The 26642-nt window shown below is 58.0% G+C and overlaps 1 protein-coding gene across 3 annotated transcripts in view; it reads right to left on the reverse strand.

The window, feature by feature from the left end:
• Positions 1-840: 840 nt before the first annotated feature.
• The window catches only part of GRM4 (glutamate metabotropic receptor 4), a 97309-nt gene continuing 71507 nt past the window's right edge, over positions 841-26642 (reverse strand). For all 3 annotated transcript variants that reach the window (XM_065884614.1, XM_065884613.1, XM_065884615.1), the window contains 5 exons: positions 16899-17099; positions 16620-16756; positions 14172-15107; positions 6996-7242; positions 841-890 (listed from right to left, as the gene is read on the reverse strand). In XM_065884614.1, coding sequence (XP_065740686.1) covers positions 841-890; positions 6996-7242; positions 14172-15107; positions 16620-16756; positions 16899-17099 — 1571 coding nt within the window. The remainder of the gene's footprint in view (positions 891-6995; positions 7243-14171; positions 15108-16619; positions 16757-16898; positions 17100-26642) is intronic.

Consider the following 26642-nt stretch of genomic DNA (forward strand, 5'->3'; position numbering starts at 1 on the left):
ACAAACACCCAGGCACTGAACTCCGTGTCATCGGCAGGAGGGGCAGGCGGGTAGGACACATGGCAGACGGGCGGGGGTAGGTGGGCAAGCTGCGGGCCATGGGGACACACACAGAGGCCACCAGGAGGACGCAGCACTTTGCAAGACACTCGAGATTTGTTTTAGTTTTGGCTTTTTTGTGTTTTGATTTTTTTTTTTTTTCTTTTTTCTCTTTTGTGACATGTGAGATTTGGTGAATTAGGAAAAGATGGCAGGGAGAGAGAACAAAGGTTGGATGTAAATGAAGGTGAGGAGGGGGCTGAGGACAGGAAACAAAAATGCACAAGAGGAGAGACCCGGGTGGAGCACAAGAGAAAAGACAGGAGAAAGCTGGAGACGGCAGAGAAAAGGCAGAGACAGAAAGAAAGAAGATACAGAAAAAGCAGACAGACACAGAGATACAGGTGATACAAAAGAGAGAAGAGAAAATAAAGACAGGGATGGAGACAGACTGAGAAGGTCACCAATAGGATGGAGAGAGACGAGGGAGAGAGAAAACCAGCGCGGGAGGCCTCCTGTGGTTTGGGGCTGGGAGGGGCTTTGGTCCAGGACACAGGGTCTTGGGGTGACCTGAAGCTTCCCCGGCCCCTCATCCTCCTCCTGTCACCAGCCCGGCTTGCCCAGGCAACCCAGCAGTGACCGCTGGGGGCTGTGCTATCTTCAGCACCAAGCCACGTCCGTGGGTGCCCACGGGCAGTTAGGACATCAGCTGGGCCCCCCTGCAGCGGTGGGGGGGCCCTGACCCGATGCACCATCCACAAGGGTCTGTTCTACTCCTCCTGTGCGGCTCCGGTGGCCTAGCTAGATTGCATGGTTGGTGTAGGCGACGTAGGTCTGTTTGGTGGCCAGCGCTGGAAGGAGAGAGACGGGGGGAGAAGAAGTCAGGAACTGTCTTCTTCCAACGCCCCTTCCACAGGGGTGTGGCCCTGCCCACGCATCAAGTTCGGACCCCTGAACTGTGTGTGTCCCCATGGCCTGCAGCTTGCCCACCTACCCATCGCCAGACCGGAGCAGGGTCCCGCCCCGCCCCTCGCATCGCTTCCCCCAGACTCATCCCACCCACACCCACACCTGGGCTGCTGGCCGGGAGGGCCCTTCCCTCTTCACTTTGTCCCTCTAGGAGCACTGCCTCCCGACCCCAACCCTCTGTGAGTGTCACACCCCACGGAGTCCCTGCCACCTCCTGACTCCACCACACTTTAAGAGAATCGTTTTTATTTGTGATATACGGTCTTCAAGTATAATCAAGGGGGAGTTTTTCAGAAGTTCAACACACACTCTGGAAGAGCACGTGTGAAGAATATACGTAGATGGCAGCCTAGCGGAAGTGAGTGGAAAATAGGGACAGAGGAGATAAATAATGGAACCAGAGAGGGGTCTTGCGAGGCTAGAAACTGAGGCGTATGACTGATTCGGCCCTCTCCCCATGCCCAAGGGAAACGGAAGTCCTCCTGGGCCCCTCAGGCCTCCATGCAGCCATGTTTCCCATTGCTGGGTGTCCTGACTCGCCTCAGTCTTGAGCCTCTCTTATCTGCACCCAACACCCTGGCCCCTGCTCGTCCCCACTGGGACCAGGGTTGCCTCTCTGGGTGTCTCCCTTCCCCACCACAGCCAGGTGACAACGTCAGCTCCCCTGGGCAGCACGAGTGCCCCGACCTCCACCCCGCCGGGGTTCGCGCCTCACGGCAGCCTCGCAAGAAGGCCAGATAAGCAGCACCCCCATTTAACAATTGAGGAGCTGAGGCCAGAGGGGTGAGGAGTCCAGCCAGGTCCTGGTTTTTGTCCTGTCCTGCCAGGGTTCAGGGTCTCCCTCTGTGGCCTGGGGACAGCTCAGTGAGAGTAATTGAGGCTGGTCTGCTGGTGCTGGGAGAGAAGACTAGACGGGGGAAAGCCCTGGTGCCCTTGGCCATAAAACTGCCTTGACTCCATCAGGATCCTGACGGCTCAGAAAAGAGGGTACATCTGCCAGGTGCAGCCAGGGGTGTCTGCCTGGAGAAGGTGACATGGAGGGGAGCAGTGTGGTGGGCTGCATGCTGACCACCCCCAACCCTCTTTCCCCATTTTTCACTGCCAAGTTAAGGACCGCATTTCCCAGACTCCCTTGCAGCCCCACGTGCCCCTGTGTGACTACATTCCTGTTAATGACAAGTGTCAAGGGCTGTGTGCAGCTTCCACGTCATCTGATTAAAATAGACTGTTTCCCCTGTCCTTCCTCTCTTTTCCCTTCCAGGGCCAGAACAGACATATGAGGTCAACCAGCCTCGGCCACGATGATGAGGACAACCCTCTCGGAGCTGATGAAATGACAAAATGGAAGGAACCCGGGTCCCTCCCTGCACCTGCCCATCCCCCATGCACTACGCTATCAGAAAGAAACAAACATCTGTCTGATTTGAGCCACTCTGTCCTGGGGCCTCTCTGTCACACCAGCGTAACTAGAAGCCCATTCATACAGGTAGGACTGCTGTGTCACCCTCTCAGAGGGTCCCCCGATTGTGGGAAGAAGCAAAGTTGCCGGGGTGGGGTGAGCAGAGCGGACACCACGGGACCAGTGCGGAGGCATGAGGGTCAGAGTGTAGCTCAGCTAAAGGAAGAACTCTCTCCTGGCCTGAGCTGAGAGTGGAGTGGGTCGCTTCGTGCGGTAGGTGAGCTGAAATGTTCCCTGTCAGCAGAAATATTCAAGCGGAAGAGGAACGATCACTGGGCAGGGAAGTCTCACGCTTTAGGTGCCATCTGGACAGGTGCTACTGGAAGAAAATGGTGCCCATGACACACAAGACAGCATTAAGAACACAGCACAGCGCCTTACAGTTTGTGAAGAATGCCCATCTTCATTTCTAAAATGGCCCAGGTCCCTCCAGGATGCTGGAGGACCAAGAGGGGAGAAGGAGCACAGACCGGGCACCGTTAAGGAGGGGCCTGGGCTGGGGGGCACCAGGGGAAGAGAGCTGAGCGACAGGAGGCTGGGACCTGGGGGTGGCAGAAGGTGCTGAAAAGGAGGCGGAAGGTGGGAGGCCAGCGCAGATCAGCCTCTGGAGACCAGGGCCTCAGCCTCCCTCTGTGACTTCAAGCAGCTCCTCCCCTGCCCTGCGAGGCTGTGGTCTCCCTGCCAGTAGCAGGAGGGGAGTAGCCCTTTGTGCCTAGACTTCTTTTCCTGTGGGGCTTTGGCCACCCCCACCTCTCCACTCCACTCTCTCCCGCACCACCAGAAAAAGAGCCGGCAGCTGGCTCTGTGAATCAGGAGCCCGCAGGCCAGGCTGGTGAGAATCAATTCCCCAGGGCTCCATCACCCCTTGGGTGAACTGATAATTATTGAGTTTCTAAACCTGTAAACCTGTCAGCAGCTCCCGGCTCAGAGGTGAAGGAAAATCTCAGCAACAACAGCGGCAAAATCTCCACTGACTGCAGGGAAACGGGAGCCTGAGGGTGGCCATAGCGGCACCGAGAGCGGTAGGGACGAGAGAAAGTGGCGGGGAGGTGAGGGACAGCTGGGCCCCTCTTCTCCCTGAATCACCAGAGGTGCCTCCTCTAGAAAACCCAATCTGTAGGTTTCAGAACCTAGAAGCACACTGGGCCCTCAGCTATAAGCTAGGAGCCCGAGTCCTTCAGCAGAGCCTCAGTCTGACCGTCCGGAAAATGGGAGCAATGATTCTGCCCGGGGCCCCCAGGAGCCGGGAGGCTCAAAAGGAAGAGTTCTGGCCAAGAGTCAGGACACTTGAGGTCCAGCCCTGCCCTCACCGGTGTAGGGGATCTCAGCACCTGCCACGCAGCCTTTCTAACAAATTGAACCTCTCGGAGCCTCAACTCGCTCATGTAAGATGGGGTGATCATAAACCCTTAGCTGCTCTCAGCCACGGCATGGATAGAAATACTCTCTAAACCCTGCAAAATGGTAGGCGAAGGGGCAGGGCTGAATAACCATAGTGATGAGGACAGGATGGGGACAGCGACACTCCAGGGGCAGCTTCAGCATGGGGGGAGGGGGGAGGGTGTGGGCAGAGGGCCCCAATCCATCCCTCACCGATGACAGGCCCTGGCTGCTGGCTTTCAGTCCCCACCGCCTCAGATTACAATTAGCTGGGCAGCGGCAGGCACGAGCTGTCAGCCCCCATTTGTCGGCCCCATGTTTCCTTGCCTAATCTGCCTGCAATCGCGTCCCTGAATTATTTATTCTGTTGTTTGTTTAAAGATACGTGGCCTGCCAGGGACAGAGTGAAAAATGTCCCTGCTCCACGGGAGTGACACCTCCCCGCACCTCCCGCTCACACCCCCTCCATCTGGCTGTTCCCAGAGTTAATCACCCAGCTCCTGCCCAGCGCCTCCACGGCCCCTGTTGTCACCGAGCTGAGACGGTGGGGGCAAGGGGCACTGGCCTCTGGTCCTCAGTGCAGGGGGCCATGGGGAGGGGCAGCTCTCACCCTTCCCTCACAGGAAGCAGGGGCTGGGAAGGCTGGGTCTCCCCTCGCCATGCCTGCACACCCCTCCTTGTCCCCTGTCCCCAGGTGACCAGTCTGAGCAGAGGCAGAGGCAACAGTGTCAGTGAGGTGACATCAGTGCTCTCTGTGACAGCCCTGTCCCTGTGGTACCCTCTGGCCTGTCACAGCACAATGAGGGCCACCCTCTGGGGTCAGGGTGCTATCTCCTGTTAGATACCCATGGTCTCCAGAGGGCTGATGTCCCACTCAGTCTCATGAGCCCTGGAGCAGAGTAGGGCCTGGAGGGATGGGACCCAGCAAGGGCGAGTCTCCGTGGGAAGGAGGAAATCTAAGTCAGGAGCTTGGGGCAGGGAGTGGCGAGGGGTCCGTGCCTAGGATAGAAGGGCCTGGTCAGGGGCGGCAGTGGGGGTTTCTGCACATCTGCGTGGACGAGAAAGGCCAGAGATGGGGAGGCCCACAAAGACACTGCCCCTTCCCGTCGCAAGTAGAGGGCCCACCTGGCATCTGAAGGGAGCCCCAGGCTGTAGGTACAGGGAAGCTGGTGCTCTGGGAGGAAGAGCAGGACTGGAGAGAACCAGATGTCATCTGGTGGAGGGTGTGGCCAACAGACTCATCAGGGGTGTCCATCAAAGGGGGGGTGGTGGTGCTGGAAGCCAGGTGCACTGCTCAGCACAGAGAGAGAGGGAGGCCATATGAAGTCAGGGTCAAGGGAAAGACACTGGGTGGGGCCAGCCAGTCACCACCTTGCTATGTGACTTCAGGAGAGTCACTCACCCTCTCTGGGCCTCAGCTGGGGATCCAGCCCAATCCGGGCCTCACAGGACTGCTGTGAAGATCACTCACAGGGGGAGAGAGCTCTGGGAAGTGAAAAATCCTGTTTGGATGTGGGAAGCTACTTTCCTCCTTTCCACGGCTGATATTCCTTCTACTCGTGGGAATGATGTTGAGAATGGAAGATGCTTCACCCAGAGCCCCAGCGCGGGGAGCCTGTAAGAGGGGCTGTCCCAGTCCAAACACACCTGCGAGGGGAGGTCTCCTGTTTCTCCCGATCTCTTGGTGGGTGACAAAGGGGCTCCTCTCTGGAGCCTATGTTCACCAGTGTCCCTCCTGCTGCCACCAACAATGTCCACTTCTGGCCTTTCCCCCAGTACTAGAGGGAGAAAGCAGAGTGCTAACCCCAGGTGCCACCAGGATCTGAAACTCTCCTGGGGAGAGGGGCTCTTCTCCTCCTCCCCCACCAACGGAAGCCCCCCAAGACTATCAGAGAGCAGGGAGGCAGCAGGAGCTGCCATGTTAACCATTTGGACACTTACAGGGTGTCCAGGGAGGGAGTCAGGTGTGCAGTGGGGCAGGGTGACCATAGCAACCCCTCAACCCTGTCTACCTGGGAGCAACCAGAGGCCAGGCCCATGGAGGCCCAGCCCACAGTCTGGAGGCCTCGGTCTCTGCTCAGAGGCAGCGGGGATACCACCTGCTGCTGTGTGGCCTGGGTGAGTCCCTCACCTTTCTGAGCCTCCCTTTCCTCACCTGTAGCAGCAAATAATTAAAAATCACTGCTTTCAAGGTTGCTGTGAAAATGAAAACTGGTTCCCGGCAGGTGTGGCCCACAGTTGGGGTTCAAGAAATGGTCACCACTGTTACTGGTCCCCCAAGGCCTAACCTGCCCCTCACATGCCCTGCCCCTCTCTCCTCTCTGTCCCTTCTCGTCACACTGTGGGCTGGCTCCAGGGGGCACAGGAAAGTGAGCAAAGATGGTGGCCCTGCTCCCTCCTGTACACATCCCTCAACCACTGAGGGACCAAGTCCTGCACAGGCTTTGGGTCTGCCCCTCAGATGCTAAGAGTCCCACATCCTCCCCCAACCCTGTCAAAGCACAGCCCTCTACAGCTGAGGTCTCCTTGGACACCCCCCTGAGAACCACAGCTCTGCGGGCCCTCCTCCCGGCCCCAGCCCTTACTTACCCATCCCAGGGCCCGTATCCCGAGTCCCTATCTCTCAGGGCCCTGCCAGGGGGCGGCTGGGCAAAGCCAAGCCGAGGGGTTTCAACTGCTCTGGCACCAGGGCCACAGCTCCCAGGTTACCAAAGGGCCCCGGAGCAATGGCCCTCCAGTCAATCCCTTCCCCAGGGAGACTGAAAGGGCACAGGCCCAGATGTGGACTCCAGGGCAGAGAAATACCGACGTCTCAGGTCACTCTGCCTGAACCGAGGCCCCCCCAACACCCCCCCACCCCCCGCCTCTCCCTAGGTAGACAGGGATCCCTGGAAAGGAGAGGCTAGAGTGGAGCAGGGGGTGTGTGGAGCGGGACCTGGAGAGACCCCATTACCCGGACAGAGTGGGGCAGAGGGGGCTAAGCTAGAGCCTCAAGCCTCTCCTCTGGGTGGGGACGGCTCACCTGCGGCCTCAGGGATCTCCCAGTGCCCTCATTGGTCCAGACTTGGTGGGGGGGCGCTGACCTTCTCCAGGAAGGGGACGGGGCCTGGGCGGGCCCAGGGGGAGAGGGGCGGAGCCAGGCACTCACCTGGAGCTTCCAGGTTCTCGCAGAGCTCGGACTTGGCCTCGCCGTTGGGCCGGAAGCTGCCCTTCTGCGTGAACTTGTTGGACATGGTGGCGGCGGTGACGACGGCTTTGAGGCTGCGCTTGCGCTTGGGCACGTTCTGCTCCGGGTGGAAGAGGATGATGTAGACCTTGGGCATGTAGAGCATCCCCAGGGACACCGAGGCGCTCAGACTCACCGAGACCGTCAGCGTCGTCGTCTGGATGTACAGCTGGGGGCGGGCCGGGGGCGGTGTCAGGGCGGGCTCCGCCCCGGCCTCTCGGGGGCCCTGTCTGAAGCCCACGCCCTAGACAGACACAGTGGGGTACAAACCCGGGGACCGCCCTGTGTCCCGCTGGCCTCGGGCAGAAGGGAGTTGTGGTATAGAGCTGGGACTTTAGACCAGAATCCCTGGATTCAGCCGGGCTCACCACTGTCACTGTGTGGTCTGGGACAAGTCACATCCTTGGGCCTCAGTTTCCTCGGGTATAATATGGGCGTGATAATTCTAGCCCTTTCCTCATAGGGCTGTTGTGAGTTTGAAATGACTTGATAAATGGCAAAAACATGTAAAATAATATTTGGCACATGGTCAGTGCACAGACGTGTTCACCACTGTTATGTGCTATTGGGTAGAGGCCCCTGGGGAGGGGCCCTCAGGGGACAGCTGACCCTCCTTGGGGGCAGCGCCCCCTGCACAGGGCTGGGAGTGAGATGAACATCTGTCGGTGCCTTGTAGTAATTCCCAGTGGCCATGGCACAACCCCTCGACCAGGCCCCCCATTCAGTGACTGCCCCCCCACATGCCACCCTGTGCAGAGCAGGCCGCTGGCACAGGAGCTGTGGCCTGATGGTGATCCACCGACGGCAGCCCAGTCAAAGCTCATTTCACGCTCACTCACCAGCACTAACGTTGACAGATGTTTAGCAAAATGAAAGTCCATTAATCTGGGTGTCGGGTAATCCATTCTTCAATAGTGGGGCCTTCCAGGCAGGGCCCGACAATTCCCACCACCCTCGCCTGGGATGCCCTCCCCACCTCCTCCCTCCCTCCGGGTCCTCCAGGCCTCAGCTGCCCCTCTGGCCCCCTCAGCCAGGGTGGGGCCAGGGGAAGCCCAGGCTGTGGCCCCCAGGTCTGGGTATGGGAAAGCAGGAAATGCTCTGCCCCCAGATTTGCCGTTTCCGGGCCTGGGCCCCTCCCCTGGGGCCTGGCTAATGTACCACCTCCTCCAGGAAGCTCTCTCTGACTCTCAGCTCTAGCCAATCCCCCATGATAGCCTTCACTCCTTGCACCCAGCCCAGAAGTGGGGGACCGAGGTCTGGACTTGCCTCCTGAGGTCACAGGAGCCCTGAGCTCATCTGGAAGTCTCCCGAAAGGAGGGGCCGGGTCCTCCCATTCTCACATTCCTCCCCATCTCTCGCCCCTCTCATAAATACCTCATGACCTGGATCTGAAGGCCTTCATCCCAGCCACCCTTCCCCGGGTCTCCTTCGGGAGAGGGGCTGGAGAAGCTCTAGGGTCTGAGAGGAGAGAGGTGTGTGACACTGAGGAAGTCTCATCCCCTCTCTGGCCCTCAGTTTTCTCAACAGCACAATGGGACAATAGCACCTACCTCACCCAAACCATGAGGCTACCCAAGTGCAGACTGTGAGGCCACATGAAACTTACAGGGCACCAGAGCGGGGTGTGGGGGAAGGAGGCTGGGAGTGTAGAGAGGCTGTTTCATTTGCCACCATTCAGAAAATGTCACAGGCCTGGGGAAATGAGAGCTTGTTTCCTAGTGAGCACACACCCCTCTGTCCTCACACGCAACCCACACTCTCACCAACAGGCACAGTGCTGCCGCCTGGCATGTGGACCGGGAGAGGTCATGACAAGCCAGTAGGAGGGTGCTGGCCACCTCTCCCACCCCCTGGATGGCACTGGGGGCCAGGGCGGAAGGAGTGAAGGGGGACAGTCTCCAGAATATCATAACAGACCCTTGGAGAAGACAGTGGAAATCTGGGCTAAGCAAGAATGGGCTTGTTATCTGGGTCTTCACTATTGACTGGGGGTCCCGTGGGGACAAATGTGTCTCCCTCATTAGACTGGGGGTTTCCTGAGGGCAGGGGTGTCTCTCCTTTTGCACTGGGGGTTCTTGAGTATAAGGGTGTATTTCCAGGGCAGATATCCATCTTAGGTCTTTTGCCCCCAACTTGTTGATGGGAAGGAGGTATGGTTGGGCCAGTATGGGGATGGTGGGACAGGGGTCAAGTACCCTCTCTGGGCAGAGTGAGGCCTGCAGTGGACACAGCCCTATATGGGGGTCAGGGGGCTGGGTTCCAGATTTCACTCTGCCCTGACTCATTGAGGGATGCTGAGCCCCCTCCACTAATATAGGCAGAGTTCGCTCCACGGGCACGCACACTCGGTTTAACACCTTGCGGCCGCCAACTTGAATACTGAATAATTTTTGAACAAGGGGCCTTCGTTTTCATTTGGCTCCTGTCCCTGAAAACTATGGAGCCAGCCCCGAGCACAGGCCTCGGTGTTCTGTTCTAATCTGCTTTTCGGCCTAGGAGCCTTTCTGCACACAAAATACAAGGAGGGGTGTAAAGAGATCAAACTTGGACAAAGCTGCCCCCCCGCCCCGCTGGGGCCCCTCCCCGCCAGCATGGGCCCTGGGGGCTCCTCTAGCCATGCTCAGGCTGGGGGCGGCTGGCCCTGTGCACAGAAGTGGGGCTGCGCACCCCCAGCCCCTCTCCTTGCCCCAGGGTCTGGAGTTCTCACCCCACCACTGGCTCCAGCATTGTTCTGGGGCCACCTGGGGTGAAGGTGCATGTCATCACCAGGAGGTGGTAGTGTGTTAACCCTGTCAGAGAAGCAGCGGTCCTCTGGAACCTCTAGCCTACAGGAATGGGGCCCAGGCGCGGATGCAGGTCTCTCACGGATGCAGGTCTCGCACGGATGCAGAGTAAGAGGCGGCATCCAGGATGTGATTTTACCTTCTCTCTTCTTCCAGGATGTGATTTCACCTTCTCTCCCATCCACCCATCCTCCAGCCTGAACTGCCACCCTTCCTGCTCCCCTCTTTGACTTTGGTCAGACCCTTGCTACACTCCGTCCTCTGCAAGGAATCCTGCCTTAGCCTCATGAGTCACCGCTCCCCAGAGCGAAGCAGGTTGTCAGAGCTGGGTTTGATGGAAGAGGACAGAGGTCACCTGGGGTGGGGCAAAAGGCAAAGAAAGGAGCTGCTGTGGAGGTGGACAATGAAGTTCCTGTTTTGTGCTCGGTCTGGTGGGGGGCACGGAGGGGTCCGCCTGCTTCGTGTTTCTGCCCAGGCTGACCCTGGTGGGTCCTGAGATCCTCAGTCTAACAAACCAGACACATGACCTTCCCCACAACCTGGCCGGCCTCTGAGGCCACGGCCCGCCCCAGCCTGGCTGAGCAGTTACCCCAACCAGTGGAGAGACGATGCCCCAGTCAGCTCAGGGTAATGGCACGCGGCTACGCAGGGGAGCCCTGGAAATCCAGGCCCACGTGGGAGATCCGGTCACCTGCTTACCAGAGCAACATGGACAGCTTCACTCGGCGCTACCTGCAGCCTGAGGGACAGGCGGGGTTGCAAGTACGCGTGCGCACACACCAGGGCACGCATAGATGCTCACAAATCCACACTTACGTACCCATGCGACTCTGCATTCACACACACACACCCCTGAACTCACAGCCGCACACTCCTACCTGACTCAGATACACCTGGGCTCTCACACACACACACCCCTTCATGTACCTGGGTACACACACGTGTGCACACACACACCTGCACACATACCTGAACACACACATACACCTGTGCACGCACACTTAATCTGCACACCCAAATACATCCTAGCAGCCATGAGCCCTCAGTGCACACCTGTCCATCCCCACTCAATCCGCACACACACACACACACACTGCCCATCCACTGCTCAGTGTGCACAGAAAGGCACACACACATTCTGTACGCACACACTTCTGTACCCATAACACAACTCCCCATAGTAGCCCCACTCCACTCCGTCCACACACACACACACACACTAGCACCCAGGACCCGGCAGTCACTGGGGCTGTTTGTAGCTCAGACATGACACAGCACAGATAGAGCCCCAGGGTTGCCTGAGCCTCTAAGAAGCCTGGTGGTCTGAACTGGAGGGACTTCAGAGCTCCCCTCCCCACCCTCGCCTCATTCAGAAGCCCAGAGAAGGAGGGGGCGTATCCCATGTTGACGCCATCAGGGGCAGAGCTGGGTCTCAGGACCATACGCTGGTGTGGGCCAGCCTGCTTTGCGACCCTGGGCAGGTCCCTCGCCCTCTCTGGGCCTCAGAGGAGATCATCTCAGAGGCTCCTTTTCATAACCTGTACTGAGAGGAGCCTCCAAAAAGGGAGAAATCAGAGGCAGGTGGGGTGGCCTGGAGAGATGGGGGGAGGGTGCCGAGATGGGGGCTGGGCCCCAGCACCTGGAGGTGGGAGGGTCTGGTACCAGGATGACAGGGACCGTACTGGGAGCAGCGTGCTGGCAGACAGCCAGGGGAAGTTATGGGAAGGCAGAGCAAGGGCCTGAACCACCATGCTGTCGGCCACCTGGCTGTGCACCTTTACACCCTGAGGAGGCGAGGGAAGGGGCCTCCTCGGATTGTTGAGGGTAATGTCTCAAGCTGCCAGCTTCCTGGGGCGTGGGCGGCCTCCCCTGATGGCTCCATGGGCCCCCTGGGCGCTGTGGGGCGTGCGGGCCTCTGCCTGCACCTGCCCTCAGTGGGGAAGGCCTCTCACTGGCCTGCTGGGGGTGGAGACCCAGCCCACCGTGCGAGCTGTTCCTCAGTGGCGGTGGCTTTGGCTCAAGTGTGCAGGGTGGCCTGGAGCCAGGTATGGTCTCAGACCTCGGGGCGCTCACTGCCAGCCTGAAGGTCTGCTTCTCAGAACCCCCAGTCTGCTGGGTCACCACTGGAAGACAGGCCACAGGCCTCTCTGCACCAGACCCAAAGGATTTGGGGTGGAGGGCGGCAGCTCCTGCACTTGAGGAGCTGCTGGAGAAGGGGTGGGCACCTACCAAGGAAGGCCCAGCGGGAGAGGTGCCCCAGAGCTGCAGGGAGTGGTGTGGGCTTGGGAGGGGCTCCTGAGTCAGACAGAGTAGGTTCAAGTGGTCCAGCCATGCCTCCTACTGGCTGTGTGACCTTAGACAAGTCACTTCACCTCTCTGTGCCTCCACGTGCTCATCTGTAAACAGGGATGGTGAATCGACCCTAGCCCACTGTTGTGGTGTCTGCTGACCGCCAGGTGAAGTGCCTAACACAGGACAAGCAGCCCTCCGTGGTTGCTATGACTGCTGCCTCACTGAGGCCAAGCATCTCTACTGGAGCTCACACCCAGGTTCACTCTTTAAGTGCTGCCCACAGGATGGCGACTCCCCCAGGTACAGATCTAACCCAGCCCTCGGCACTGAACCCCAGACTCACACAGTCAACCACTGACTCAACAGCTGCACCTGGACGTCTCACGGGCGTCCCAAACTCAGCACCTCCAGAGGACTTCCGGATCTCCGCCCCCTATAGGCTCCGCTGCCATCTCTACCCCGCCCCGCACCCCACCCCCACCCCAGTGCAGACACTCTTCCCTTCCCATCGCTCACACCAACGACTGTGGAGTCATCCTGACTCCCCCCTGCGCCTCTCATCCCACACGCACTCCATCGGAAACCCAGCCAGCCCCACCCCCTGACACAGCAGGAATCCCCCACACCTCACCACTCCTGCTGCCAGCAGCTCCCTTCGGGATCATTACAACCACCTCCAGCAGGGCTCCACCCAGCAGCCAGAGGGATCCTTTTAAACCTATGTCCCAACGCATCACTCCCTGCTCAGAACCCCTCCGTGGCTCACTTCTCACTCCCGGTAAAAGCCCACATCCTTCCCACAGCCTCTGGGTCCTACACCATCTGCTCTGTCTGCCCCTTGACCTCGTCCCCTCCACCCTCCTTCCCAGCCCCAGCCTCCTTACGGTGGGTAAACGGCTTTTACACCCCTCATGTTGTGTGACTGTTACAACACCTGTAAGGACTGCAGAGGAAGGGTCATGGCCCCAATCTGTTGATGAAGAGACTGAAGCAGGGAGGCCAGCTGGCTTGCCCAGGATCCCACAGTTAGACACAGAGCTGGGGTCCTCAGTCCCTCTGATTCTCCCTATCTCTGGCCTCTGACTTCAGTGACTCCCAATCCTTCAAGATAAAACCCCCCAGCACCCAGGCAGCACGGGGGCAGTGATGTGGGCAGAGTCCACGGGGCCCTTGGAGTGTATCTAGACCCTCAGGCCAGGCTGGCAGGATAGCCTGACAGAGCCCCCAAGAGGCAGCTCATCGGCAGCTCCAGCCAGTGGAGGGTGGACCCTCAGCTGATGCTGCCACGTATCCCCACCTGGCCTTCGGGGTGGCTTGGGGCCAGGGAGAGAGGGAGCGAGTGCCCAATACATCACCCACCTCGGGGACCCATGGGGATCCTGCAAGGGCAGAGAAGAGGGTGGAGAGAGGAGGAAGAAAAGAGGAGTGGACAGAAAGGAAGATGGGCTGAGTAGGGAGAGAGGTAAGGGAGAGTATAGAGAAGAATGGGGAATTCCCTGGCGGTCCAGTGGTTAGGACTCCACGCTCTCACTGCCGAGGGCCCGGGGTTTGATCCCTGGTCAGGGAACTAAGATACCGCAAGCCACGTGGCGCAGCTAAAAACAAGAATGAAAGCGGGGGCAGCATCCCAGGCTGGCAGAGAGGAGAGAGGAAGGTGGGAAGGAGATGGGGAGGGGAAAAAGGTGGGGCGGGAGAGGCAGGGATGGAGAGATAGGGAAAGAGAGAGGAGAGGGAGAGAGGAGAGGCAGAGGGTAGAGAGAGGGTGGGAAGCAGCAGGAAGGAGAGAGATGAGGCAGCGGAAGGTGGTGGGGGGCGGAGAGAAACGCGAGAGGAGGCAGGAGAAGAGAAAGGGAGAGAGAGAGGAGAGAAACCCAGAACCTGGAGAGAAAACTGAGACAGAGAGAAGACAGAATGAGGCAGGAATGAAGGCACTTCCAGAGCAAGGTGAGAGGCCAGCTAGCCCCAGGAGGCTGCCCCCTGCTTGCCTCCCTCACCCACCCCACCCCCGGCCCCTGCCACTCACCTTGTCAGCCGACTGCGAGGTACCAAAGAAGATGGGGATAAAGGCGAGCCAGACGATGCAGGTGGTGTACATGGTGAAGCCGATGGGCTTGGCCTCATTGAAGGTCTCAGGCACTCCGCGCGTCTTGATGGCGTACACGGTGCACGTGACCATGAGCAGCATGCTGTAGCCCAGCAGGCAGATGAGCGACAGGTCCGAGATGTCACACTTGAGCACGCCCCTGGCGAAGCGGGGGTCGAGCGTCCGCTGGTCCTGGAAGTCCACCACCGAATGAGAGGGGTCCACTACAAACCACACGCAGATGCCCAGCAGCTGCAGGGAGATGAGGCTGAAGGTTATGGCCAGCTGCGAGGCGGGGCTGATGAAGCGCGGGGCGCTGACCGACCGCTTGCCCTGCTCGAAGATGCGATAGATGCGGTTGGTCTTGGTGAGCAGGGCCGCATAGCTGATGCTCATGCCGAGCCCCAGGAAGATCCGGCGCAGAGAGCAGGTACCCAGGTCAGGCTCGGCGATCATGAGGAAGGTGGTGGCGTAGCACAGGAAGATGCCCGCCAGCAGCACGTAGCTCAGCTCGCGGCCCGAGGCCTTGACGATGGGCGTGTCGTTGTAGCGCACGAAGGTGACCACCACGAAGAGCGTGGCAGCGATGCCCACCACAGCCAGGAAGAGGGGCAGCACGGCCCAGGGTGAGTCCCACTCAAGCTTGATGATGGGGATGGGCTGGCAGCCCGTGCGGTTCTCTGTGGGCCGCATGTCGTAGGGACATGTCTTGCAGGTGTAGCGGTCCACCTGGTACTGGTACCCCGTGCAGGGCTCGCAGTGCCAGCAGCAGGGCATGCCCTTCACCGTCTTCTTCCGCTCACCTGGCTGACAGGGCAGGCTGCAGATGGAGCGGGGCAGCTGCTGCCCGCTCCCTGGCCAGTGCATCCGCTCTATCTGGCAACAACAGTGCAGAGGAGAGGGCCTCAGGACATGCCGCCAAGTGCCCTGGACCGCCCCACTGGTGGCACCAATCTGAGTCACTTAGTTAGTGATTTTAGTTAGATGGGTAAAATTCAGCTGCCTTAGGCCCTGCCAGGATCAGCTGAATCCAACAGCTGCATTTAAATAAGCTCCCTGGGGCAGGATCCAGACCCAGCTGACCACGGGGGATCCTGCTCGAATACAAAACTCCCAAGGGTCGTATGGAGAAATGCCCAGAGACCGGCAGTGACAACCTAGGGTCACATGGCAGAGTGGAGAGGACCCAGCAGTACCGACTCCCAGCCCCATGAGGCCTTGCTATGCAAAGTGGTCCCCAGACCGGCCACATCAGCATCACCCAGGAGCTTGTTGGAAATGGAAATTTTTGGTCCACCCCAGACCCACTGACACAGAATCTGAGTTTCAACAAGACCCCGCAGGTGACTCCTGTGCACCCTCAAGAAGAAACGTGCTACGGCTCAGCCCACCGGGCCTCCTCCAGGCGGCACAGGGACTTGGGTTCAGAAGAGAACAACGAATAAAGATTCGATCACAGGACCACTAATGTGTGCCCACAGGTTAGCGTTCCTTTGCATCTTGCTCTAAATGAGTGCTAGTCAGTTACATGTCTCTGAAGACACAACTGCTGCAAGCTAAGAGGCGATAGAAGCTGGCACGCCCTACTGAATGTGTCACAAAGTTCTGGAAAGTAAGCGAGAGCCCCATAGAGCTCCAGGCACGGGGCAAAGGGAACCTGACTACACTTGGGAGCCGTATTCAAAGCATCAGTTCTAAATAAGTGGCTCTGGGCTCCCCTGGTGGCGCAGTGGCTGGGAGTCCACCCGCCGATGCAGGGGACACGGGTTTGTGCCCCGGTCCGGGAGGATCCCACATGCCGCGGAGCGGCTAGACCCGTGAGCCATGGCCGCTGAGCCTGCGCGTCCGGAGCCCGTGCTCCACAGCAGGAGAGGCCACAATAGTGAGAGGCCCGCGTAACGCAAAAAAAAAAAAAAAACGTGGCTCTTAGGAGAGTTCATGCTTAGAGAACAGCAGGCCGTGCTCTTTGCCTTAAGACGTCGTCCTCCTCTGTCCAGACACAGCCCTCCCCTTCCTCACCTCTCTCCCCCCCGAACCCCCCCAAAACTTTGAGCCCCTGAACTCCAGCGTGACTTCATCTATCCAGAGTTCTTGCCCTGCCTTGCCTTGCAGCAGGCAAGAAGACCCCAGGCCAAGGGAAAGGGCAGGGGCAGGAATGGCAGCAGAAGCCCAGCCACCCTGTTCTTCTGTTTCAGGGTTGGGGAGCTCAGGGCCCTCTGAGGTCTAGGGTGGGGCATGGAAGGAAGCCCCAACTTGGCAGCAGCAAACCCGGGGGGCAGGGCTAGTCGGCGGCTGCCTCCCCTTGGCCTCCCCTCCCTGGGTTGGGGTGGCCTCTCTCTGCCGCCTAGCCTCCCGGGACCCCTCGCTGCCCTCCCGCCAGGTGCTTACTCTGAGGTGCAGGTGGTCAGTCCAGGAGCCGATGACCTTGTACTCGGCAGAGCCGTTGCGCAACTGGTACTGGTAGATGTCATAGCGCCCAGGTGCGTCTCCGTTCTCATTGAAGGTCACAGGGTTCCCCGCGATGCCTGTGGGGGCCCGTGGGGGTCACACGCTCAGGGCAGAGACACCTCTGTATGGAACCCCTTGGAAGCATCTGAAGAGACCCCCACGCACTCCCACCCCATGGAGCCCCAGGACCCTTTCCCCAGGGTTGGGTGGTGCCCCCACCTGAGAAATTGACGCTGCGGATGTACTTGAGCAACTGGGTGCCGTCCACAGGGTCCATGCGCGGGCAGAGCCCCACGCGGCCCGGACACAGGTCTCGGTGCATGGCGTGCAGTGCGTGGCCCATGGCGTACACGGCGTCGATCACAAACTGCACCTTCCCCTCCTGCTCGTACGCCGAGTCCTGCCCAATGCGCTCACGGCCTGCAACGAAATATTCAAAGTGGGGGCGCCCATGAGGCCCACCATCCTCACAGGTGTATGGTGGGAACCACAGCATACCTAGGTGTGCCCTGGGGCCCAGAGAGCCCACCTGGGCACACCTAGGTCTCCGGGTCCCTGGCCCAGTGCTCGCTCCATCACCCCAGGAGATGGTCTTGTGGAAGGCCCGGGGAATGGTCCTGAGGTCTGCTGCCCTCACTACTGTACCGCTGGACCCTGTGCCCTGAGGCCCCAGAACAGCCAGGGCAGGCTCCCTTGTCCCCATCGCCCTTGGAGGGCAGTGAGCCTGCGGGTCTCCCTGTGGCCGTGGTGCTTGCCTGCCCTCCCCCAGCCTGGCTTGGACCAAACACGGGAGCAGCTGGCCCTCACACAGGCAGGAGCTGTGACTGTCCATGAGGGCAGTGGTGCCCTACAGCAGCTCACCCATGGGTAGCCCCAGCACAGGGTATGGGTAGGGAAACTGAGGCCCAGAGAGGGTGAGAGATCTGCCACAGGTCCCTCAAGATTCAGGACACCAGATGCCCTCAATGACTTCCAGATGCCCCAGACACCAGAAGGCACCATCATCCCCATCCACTCCTCCCCCATGTCAGGGGCATCCCCCCATTAGCCACGGTGAGTGAGCTTTGCAAAATGGGGAACCCACCCCACTCACCCCCTTCTCACTGCAAACAGCAGTGGCTCCCTAGGGCACTGTGACCTCCCATCCTCACCCCCTGGGCTCTGGCCACACCCAACCCCTCTGCTCTGGGCCCTGGGCAAACTCTTTGGCTGCCGGAGGTCTCAATGTCCTCTGGGTAAAAAGATCATCCTCCTGCCTCACAGAAGTGCTGTGAGGCTTAAATGAGATGAGATAACAGAAAACACGCGGCACAGAGTAGCTGACTAAGCCACACTGTTATGTTTAAGTGGTCAGAATAGAGGGTTTCTAAGGTGGGCTACAGAGGTCCCGGGGCCAGAGCAGGCCAGGAAGGCTTTCTGGAGGAGGAGGAGCTCCTGGCCTGGGCCCTGGGTAATAATGATGATGAAGAATAAGGACTGCTAACTTCTTCTTTTTTTTTTTTTGTAACTTGCTCCTGTTTACTTTTTTTTTAATTTTAAATTTATTTTTGGCTGCATTGGGTCTTCGTGGCTACACATGGGCTTTCTCTAGTTGTGGCAAGCAGGGGCTACTCTTCGTTGCAGTGCACAGGCTTCTCACTGTGGTGGCTTCGCTTGCTGCAGAGCACGGGCTCTAGGCACGTGGGCTTTGGTAGTTGCAGCACGTGGGCTCAGTAGTTGCAGCATGCAGGCTAGAGCGCGTGGGCTTCAATAGTTGCAGCGTGTGGGCTCAGCAGTTGTGGCGCATGGGCTCTAGGGTACATGGGCTTCAGTAGTTGTGGTACGCGGGCTCAGTAGTTGTGGCTCACAGGCTTAGTAGTTGTGGCACACGGGCTTAGTTGCTCCACAGCATGTGGGATCTTCCCAGACCAGGGATCAAACACATGTCCCCTGCATTGGCAGGTGGATTCTTTTTTTTTTTTTTTTTGCGGTACGCGGGCCTCTCACTATTGTGGCCTCTCCCGTTGCAGAGCACAGGCTCCGGACGCGCAGGCTCAGCGGTCATGGCTCACGGGCCCAGCCGCTCCACGGCATGTGGGATCTTCCCGGACTGGCGCACAAACCCGTGTACCCTGCATCGGCAGGCAGACTCTCGACCACTGCGCCACCAGGGAAGCCCCAAGGCAGATGGATTCTTAACCACTGCACCACCAGGGAAGTCCCAAGGCAGATGGATTCTTAACCACTGCGCCACCAGGGAAGTCCCAAGGCAGATGGATTCTTAACCACTGCGCCACCAGGGAAGTCCCAAGGACTGCTAACTTCTATGGAGCATCCACTCTGTGTCGGGCACTCTTCTAAGCTCTTTATGTATATATTAAGTCATTGAATACTCAGAACAGTGCTACGAGGTGAGTAATTATTCCCATTATAGAGATGGAAAAACTGAGGCACAGAAAAGCTCACTGGCATTCCAGGACCACAAAGAGCTGGGTTTGACCAGGTGCTTCAGCTCCCAGCCTGTGTACCACACTACACCTGAGAGATTGTAAGAGCCTGACTGCAGGGGGACGGCAGGAAAGTGGGGGGCGGGATGGGGCAGGGGCTCTGAGGTGAGGAAACAGGGGCCGGAGGATGGCAGAGGAGAGGAAGGGAGAGTGCTAGGGAACCCCAGCTTCCCCTCCCACAGCCCCTGCATACAGCATGGCCTGCAGCCTCCTCCCTCAAGGCCAGGACAATGAAATTTACCCTCACACATACACACACACACACACACATACACACACACACACACCCATGCCTCCCTGCTAGAGGGCCAGTGCTGCACCTTACAGAAGTAATTCCCCAGCGGCCAGCGGGGTGAATGGCTGCACCTGTGTCCCACCCCATGGGCCATAGGCCTGGGTGTCCCATGTCTGTCATGTGGGGGGTCAGGTTGAGGCCCCAGGGATCCACAGATCACCCCCTAGATTCCTTTATTTTCAGCCAATGTATGGTCACTGTGCCCTGCTGCCCAGGGCTCCCACGGAGCTGATGGCACATCTCATATCCTTGTCTTGGCCACCAAGACTCTGTGACCAAGGTCAGAAACTGACTCCAGTACCCCAACCTCAGGGTCAGAGATCAAAGGTCCCCAGTACACAGACTGGACAGTTTAGGGGCAGATGCCCAGTTGGCTCTGGGGGCACTGCTGGGTCCAGAGAGAGCGAGCCCCCAGCTTTTACGGCGTGGCCTTGGGGCTGGAGGCAGGGTAGTCTTCAAGGGGGCTCACCTGGCTCTCCCAGGGGTCAGCTAAGCCCCTGGCTACCCACTACACTTCATTCACACAAGACTGTCTGGGCTGAAACCCCAGCTCTATCCTGTACTCTAGCTGTGACCTTGGACCTGCCACCTCATCTATCGGGCTTCAGTTTCCTCATCTGCAAAATGAGGATAATGATGGTACTTACCTCAGGTCGGGACAGGGTCCCTATGAGGATAAATGGGTTTATATTCACAGCGGGTCATAAAGAGGGGCCTGGTGCTTGCCAGGTGCTACAGAAGTTTGTTAAACACAAGGGTACAAAGAGTTCTAAGCCCTGCCTGCCTCGGAGCTCCTGGGACAGCAGAGCTTTGCTAACAGGCAAAGCTCTCTCTAGGCCACGGCACAAACAGAGATGGATGGACAGGAGAGGCAAATTCTCCAGCCTCAGCAGCCTGCCCCCTTACTCAAGGCTACTGATCCCAGCTTCTGAGAGCCAGGAGAGAAGCGCAAGGGACGATCCTGTCCCCGAAGGGTGACAGAGGGGCCTGGGGCAGGGTTACATGCAAGGCCCCAGCCCCAGACCCCACCATCACCCCCGGCTCCCAGGTCCTGCCCTCTGTATCCCGCTGCTCCATGCTCCCAAAGCTCCCATCACACCCTCATTTCATATGGATGAGAGACTGAATTATTAACCAGGACAGATGGGGAGGCTGCAGCCACTGCAGAGAAGCAGCAGCTCTATCCCAAGGCCAAGGACACAGCAGGCCAAGGGACCCTGGCTGAGCTGCCCTCAGCCCCCTCCTCTCCCTATCTTCCCAGGGGTGCCTCCTCAGTGGTCCAGCTGAAGCATCCATCCCTGGGCCACTCAGGTCCAGGACCACGTGTTCTCACTGGGGTCACGAAGCCACCTGCACTGGCACTGGGATACAGATGGCCCCACAGGAGGTCCTCACCAGGGGAGCCCACCTCTGCCTGGGGAGGCTCCCGCGGGAAGGGCTTTGGGGTCCTGTGGGCTGTGGGCTGTCAGCGGCCCTTGAGCATTGCCCCTTTGGGATTTCCACCCCAGAGTTGTCATGGTGCCAGCCATGGACTTCTAGAGATTTCCCAACACACTTTCACGTCCTTGACTTTTGTCTCAAGTCTGCCCCCAATTACAAATGAGATAACAGGCCAGTGAGGTGCCTTGCAAAGGGCCTTAATTTGAAAGGGAGCGGCGGGCCTTGAGTGTGACCCCCTACACACACACACACACACACACACACACACACACACACGCCCCTCAAACTCCAAGGGCACTTCCCCTGAGCCCCACAGGAAGCAACAGTGACAAAGCCTAAGTGTGCTCCCTTTGGGGGAGGGGGAAGGGATCACAAACACAAGTCAAACAAGGTCAAGACATGCTGTGCTGAACGTCGGAAGCTGTGCCCATAACCAGTGCAGCTCTCCCACACCCTTGACTCTTCAGCAAATAACCCTGCAGCATGGCTGGTGCTTCCTCTTCCCCGAGCCTCTGGGACGTAGGCCAGACTGGCCCCCGTCACAGAGGAGGTAACTGAGATTTTCAGGTGGTCGAGTAAGGTACCCAGAGTCTTGAGGGAATCCTGGGCCCCAGCTGGTGTTCCTACCCACCTGGGGATTGGCCTGGCTGGTGAGTGGCTGGGATTTGAACCTGGATCTCTCTGGGTCCCAAAGAATTTCCGCCACCCTGAACTGTCTGCCTCCTTCTTCTCCCGCCATCCAGCCCCGACCTGCCTTCCCCCTTCTCTGGGGCTCAGGCCTTGCCCCAATTGTCTGGCCAGGCCTAACCAGGAGCTAAGGATCCCTGTCTCCAGGGCTGGAGGAGGCAGATGGCCGTGGAGGGAAGCGGGGGTTCAGAGAATCCCCTTTCATGGGTGGTTGGGACCCCCAGGCCCAGACAGGGGAACCACAGTTCTGGCAGGAAACAAGACACACATTTCCGAGAGCTCCTAGAGGAGATAAATTCCAGACACATGGCAACAATGACAGCAGCAACAGTTTGAAGATGTCCTAATTGTGTCCCAAGGCACAGTGAGCCGGAGATGTGTTTGGCTTGGCCACGGATGACAGCCAGCCCCGGAACCATCCGGGAGAGGACTTTCTCCATCAATCCCCCGCCCCCCCCCCCCCGTGGTTACTACGGCGACTGCAGCCTTTGTCTGCAGGTTGTAAATTGTAATTGAAATGAGTTTTCAAAGTTGAAATAATCAGAGTTCCTCCCTGTCTCCCTGCTCACCTCTCCACAACTACTCACCCCACCCAGCCACAATCCTCCTGCGTTCTAGGCTCATGTGTACACACACACACACTCCCTCACATAAAGGTACACAAAATCAGCCACATATACACTCCCATATTTTCACATCTACACATATAAAGTAGCAACACACAAACCTGCATGCGTTTATATACATCCCTATACACGCATCTATGTTCAAACATCTAGAAACATAAGTGTCCATATAAACACATACTCTATATATTGGGTTGACCAAAAGTTCGTTTGGGCTTTTCTTAAAAGATTTTTTTGACGTGGACCATTTTTAAAGTCTTTATCGAATTTGTTACAATATTGCTTCTGTTTTTATGTTTTGGTTTTTTGGCGCGAGGCACGTGGGGTCTTAGCTCCCCGACCAGGGATCGAACCTACACCCCCTGCACTGGAAGGCGAAGTCTTAACCACTGGCCCATCAGGGAAGCCCCTCGTTTGGGTTCTCGTAACATCTTACGAAAACCCGAACAAACTTTTTGGCCAACCCAATACATAGCTACACAAGAGCATGACACTCCTACAAGCACATGGTCATTCAGATTCACTGTCGGCTGAGAAGCCCCACGAGCAGGTCCTGACAAGGATATGAGTGCAAGTGTTTCATCTGGGAGGTGATGGCCGGAAGCACAAATTGGGGGTGAGGAAGTGAGGCAGAGACGGGAAGGGATGGGAAGACACTAACGCCAGGTGTGAGGCTCAACCCCGTGGGGGGCTCTAGAAAACTGTGTGGCCTATGCCTCAGGGCTGCCCCATCTGAGGGGATAAATAGCCCCACTCCCACCAGTCTCAGGCTGCAGACTGCTCCCGGGGACATTAACTCCATTGGCAAAGCAGGGCTGGGGAGCGCCGAGGGGACCTGGGGCACCACACCCACAGGTTCAAGTCCACACGTGTAATCGGCGTAGGTGTGTGGACATAGCACACACATCTACACACATATAAACTTCCACCTACATACAAATGCACAAACATACACACTGGTTTTCATCCCTTGTGCAAATTTCCAGGGAGCAGGATAAGAGGGTCCTGGGATGCCCCACCCCCAGGGAGAGCTGTAGTGTGTGGTTCTGCCCTGGACCAGCCATATGACCCTGGTCAAGTAAAATTTACATCCCCCAGATGTAAATCCAGGGTAATAACACTTACCTTGAGGGGCCACTGAGAGGATTCAAGGAGGTGCAGACGTAAAACACGTAGCATCATGCCTTATACGTAGTGCTCTCTAAGCCTCCGTTTTCCTCTCCTCCCTAACACTGCCCCGCGGAAAACTCCCCACCCCTGGAGGCCTCCACCCCAGCCCTGGGCCGCCCCTCCATCCTGTCTACAGCCCGGCACGTGCTGGGTCTTCCCAGACCCCCAAAAGATGAGTGTGGGGTGTCCACCCCACAGACAGGGGCCCAGGTCAGCTCACCCACTGACACTCAGATGGGGGAGGAAGCTGCCACCTGTGTTCCCGGCCAGTCCCCCTCTTTCCTGACTCTGCCTGTGGTCGAGCCATTCTCCTCGTCACCTCCCTGGAACACGCAGGTCTTTCTGAGGGTCCCCGAGTCCTGCTCCGGAGGCCAGGCTCCACCACCCCGGCATCCCCAGAAGTCACAGAGCAGGCTCCCCCTCCTTGTCTGGAGTCACACCCTTGTTCTTCAGCCCCATTCATACCATGGTGTCTGCCAGTCCCTCCCCTTGAACTTTCAACCTCCATCAAGCCACCTGCTTTCCAGGTAGGGCACCTCTAAACAACTCAGCCTGGTGCCCCCACCCCTAGATCTGTTCCGCCAAACTCCACCACAGCTCTCTGCCAACTCCTGTCCTGGGGAACCCTGAGCCAGTCCGTGTCTTGGGGGGTTAGGGGTGGGGGCCCATAACAGTCACCCCCTCGGGGGCGGGGAGGTGAAGGGTCTTGCCCAGCAGTGGGGGAAGGGGGTGGTGGCTCCTGACTCTCTTCCAGGTGCTCTCTTTCTGGCCCTCAGTGGTGGTACAGCCCAGGGCTCCCCGAACTTGAGCCAGCCTCAGGCCCCTTTTGAAGGAAAACAATTCTGTCCCAGGATGATCCTAGGATGAATGTGGGGATGAAAATACTGACATCAGAGGCTGAAGCCCTGGCAGTGACAGCTACTTCCAACTGCAAATGATCACGGGAGCAGAGAAGTTGTCTTTGCAATCTGTAAAGACCGCTTTCAGAAGGCCATCGAATGAAAATGCCAAGTTCAAGAATCGTCATGGAACTCCTAGGGCGCTGAGAGTCTGACCTCAAGAACATATCCCCAGATGTCCACAGACCCTAACTCAAGAAACAGGACGTGGACGTCCAGCCAGATGGGAGCAGCTTGACACCCCACCCTCCATTCAGCCTCTCACTGGCCTGCCGAGTTGTGTAGCATCTCTGAGCTTCGATCCCCTTGTCTGTAATGAGGTCGGCTCCCGGGACCATTAGAGAAGAGTGATACCTGCAGCAGAAGCCACACTCGGCACCTGCACAGGCCAGCTCCCAGGGAAGGCCGTTCTCTACTCCTCACTGGTTCTGCCCAGCCCAGGGGCCTGGGCTTAGCTCTCCCAGACAAGGTCAGACTGGGGCCAGGGGTGAAGGGGAGGCAGCTCGCGGGGCCGAAGTCACAGCCAACCCCCCACGTGGATGCCCCTTCTCCCCCATCACCCAGCCATGCTCCTTTTCCTTCCAGTAGCATCCAGTTTTTCCTCTACTGGATCTTTGCTGTCAACATGTTTTAATTTCTTCCATTTAAACAGAAACCCTTTCTTGACCCCACTTTTCCCCCAGCTAGCATCCCTCTCTCCCCGTTTACAACAAAACTTCTCAGAAGGGTTGTTCTTACTCACTGTCGTCAATTTCTCTCCTCCATTTTTCTCCTGACCAACCCCAGTCTGGGTCTTGCACCCACCTCTCCCAGGAATCTCCGCGTGGCTAAGCCTGGCCCTCCACCCCCAATCTCAGTGCACCACCAAGAACCTCAGAGTCATCCTTGATTTTCTGCCATCTTTCTCTCATCTCAAATCCTTTAGCAAACTCTGAGACCACACTGCAAAACTGATAAAGAATCAGACTCCTTCTCTCCATCTCCATGGCTACCACCTGCTCCAAGTTCTCACCACCTCCCACTTGGACTAGAGCCCCGGCCCCTAACTGACCTCCAGCTCTGCCCTCACCCCCATCTCTGCTCCAGGAGGCAGCCAGAGTGAGCCCATTATAACATAAATCTGATCACGTTAATCCTTTTTCAAACCCTGCCATGGCCTTGTCTCATTTGACATTAAAAGACTAAATCCTTACAGATTGCCGACAAGGCCCACAGACCCGTGCCACCCCGCCCCACCTCTAGGACCCCATCTCCTACCTGTTGATCTCTCTGCTCCAACCACATGGGTCTCCTCACCGCTCCCCAGACCTGCCAGGCCTGAGCCTACCTCGGGGCCTTTGCACATGCTGTGCCCTCTGCCCGGCATGCTCTTTCCCAGTCATCTTCCCAGTGAGGACTTCTGACCTCCTGATTTAAAGGTGCAACATCCCTAGTCTCCCAGAACTCTCCAGGAGGCCTCCTGGATCTGTCCTCTCTGGTCTCATGATTAAGCTCTCTGGAGGCCCTCAGCTCTGACTACTGGGACCACACCATCATGTACCACCTTGTCTCCAAGGCCATATCATCTCCCACCTGCAGGGGGAGCCCCCCAGGGCAGGTCTGTCCCCTTCACAGAGCCCAGCACAGGGCTGGGGACACAGTCAGCCTCTGAGTAAACGCCAGCTGAACAAGTAAGAAACAGCACTGAGGGGAAGGGCTCAGGACCCCTCTGCCCACCAGGTGGCTGACGGCTTGGGCAAATGTGAGCTCCTCTAATGAGTGGCACAACCTGGTGCATACTAGGTAATCCCAAATATGGGTCTTCCTTCCTTTCCCCAGGTTCCTTTAGGAATGTGGAGGTGAAAAGAGCCACAAAGCCAGGCTGGAATAGCCAGAGGGCCCTGGGGCTGGGACATCAGCTGGCCTGAGGCAGGACATCCCTGGAGCCAGATGGCCAGAGTTCAAATCCCAGCTCTGCCATTTACTACCTGTATGACCTTGGGAAAGTCTTTAACTTCTCTGTGCCTCAGTTTTCTCATCTGTAAAATGGGTTGCTGTGAAAAGCAAATGCAAAACACTAAAACAGAGCTTGACATGTAATAAATGCTATATAAATATCAGCTGTTATTATTGTTATTGCTGCTGGCACAGGCTGGGTGATCAGCATCTCCCCACACATCCCCAGCTGCCATGCGGCCACCCTCCCTCTCAGAACTCCCGGCCCCTGGGAGCAGCAGGCAGTAAATTTCTCCTATGTCCTCGTAAACCAGGCCTTCCTCCACTCAGCCATCACCTGGCTGGCAGTCCTGTCAAAAAGACGGATACCACATCTGCCTTGTTTTCAGCTTTAATTCCCAAGCCCTGCTCTGCGGGCTCCTGGG

This window comes from Phocoena phocoena, chromosome 10, assembly GCF_963924675.1.
Source record: "Phocoena phocoena chromosome 10, mPhoPho1.1, whole genome shotgun sequence".
NCBI lineage: Eukaryota > Metazoa > Chordata > Mammalia > Artiodactyla > Phocoenidae > Phocoena > Phocoena phocoena.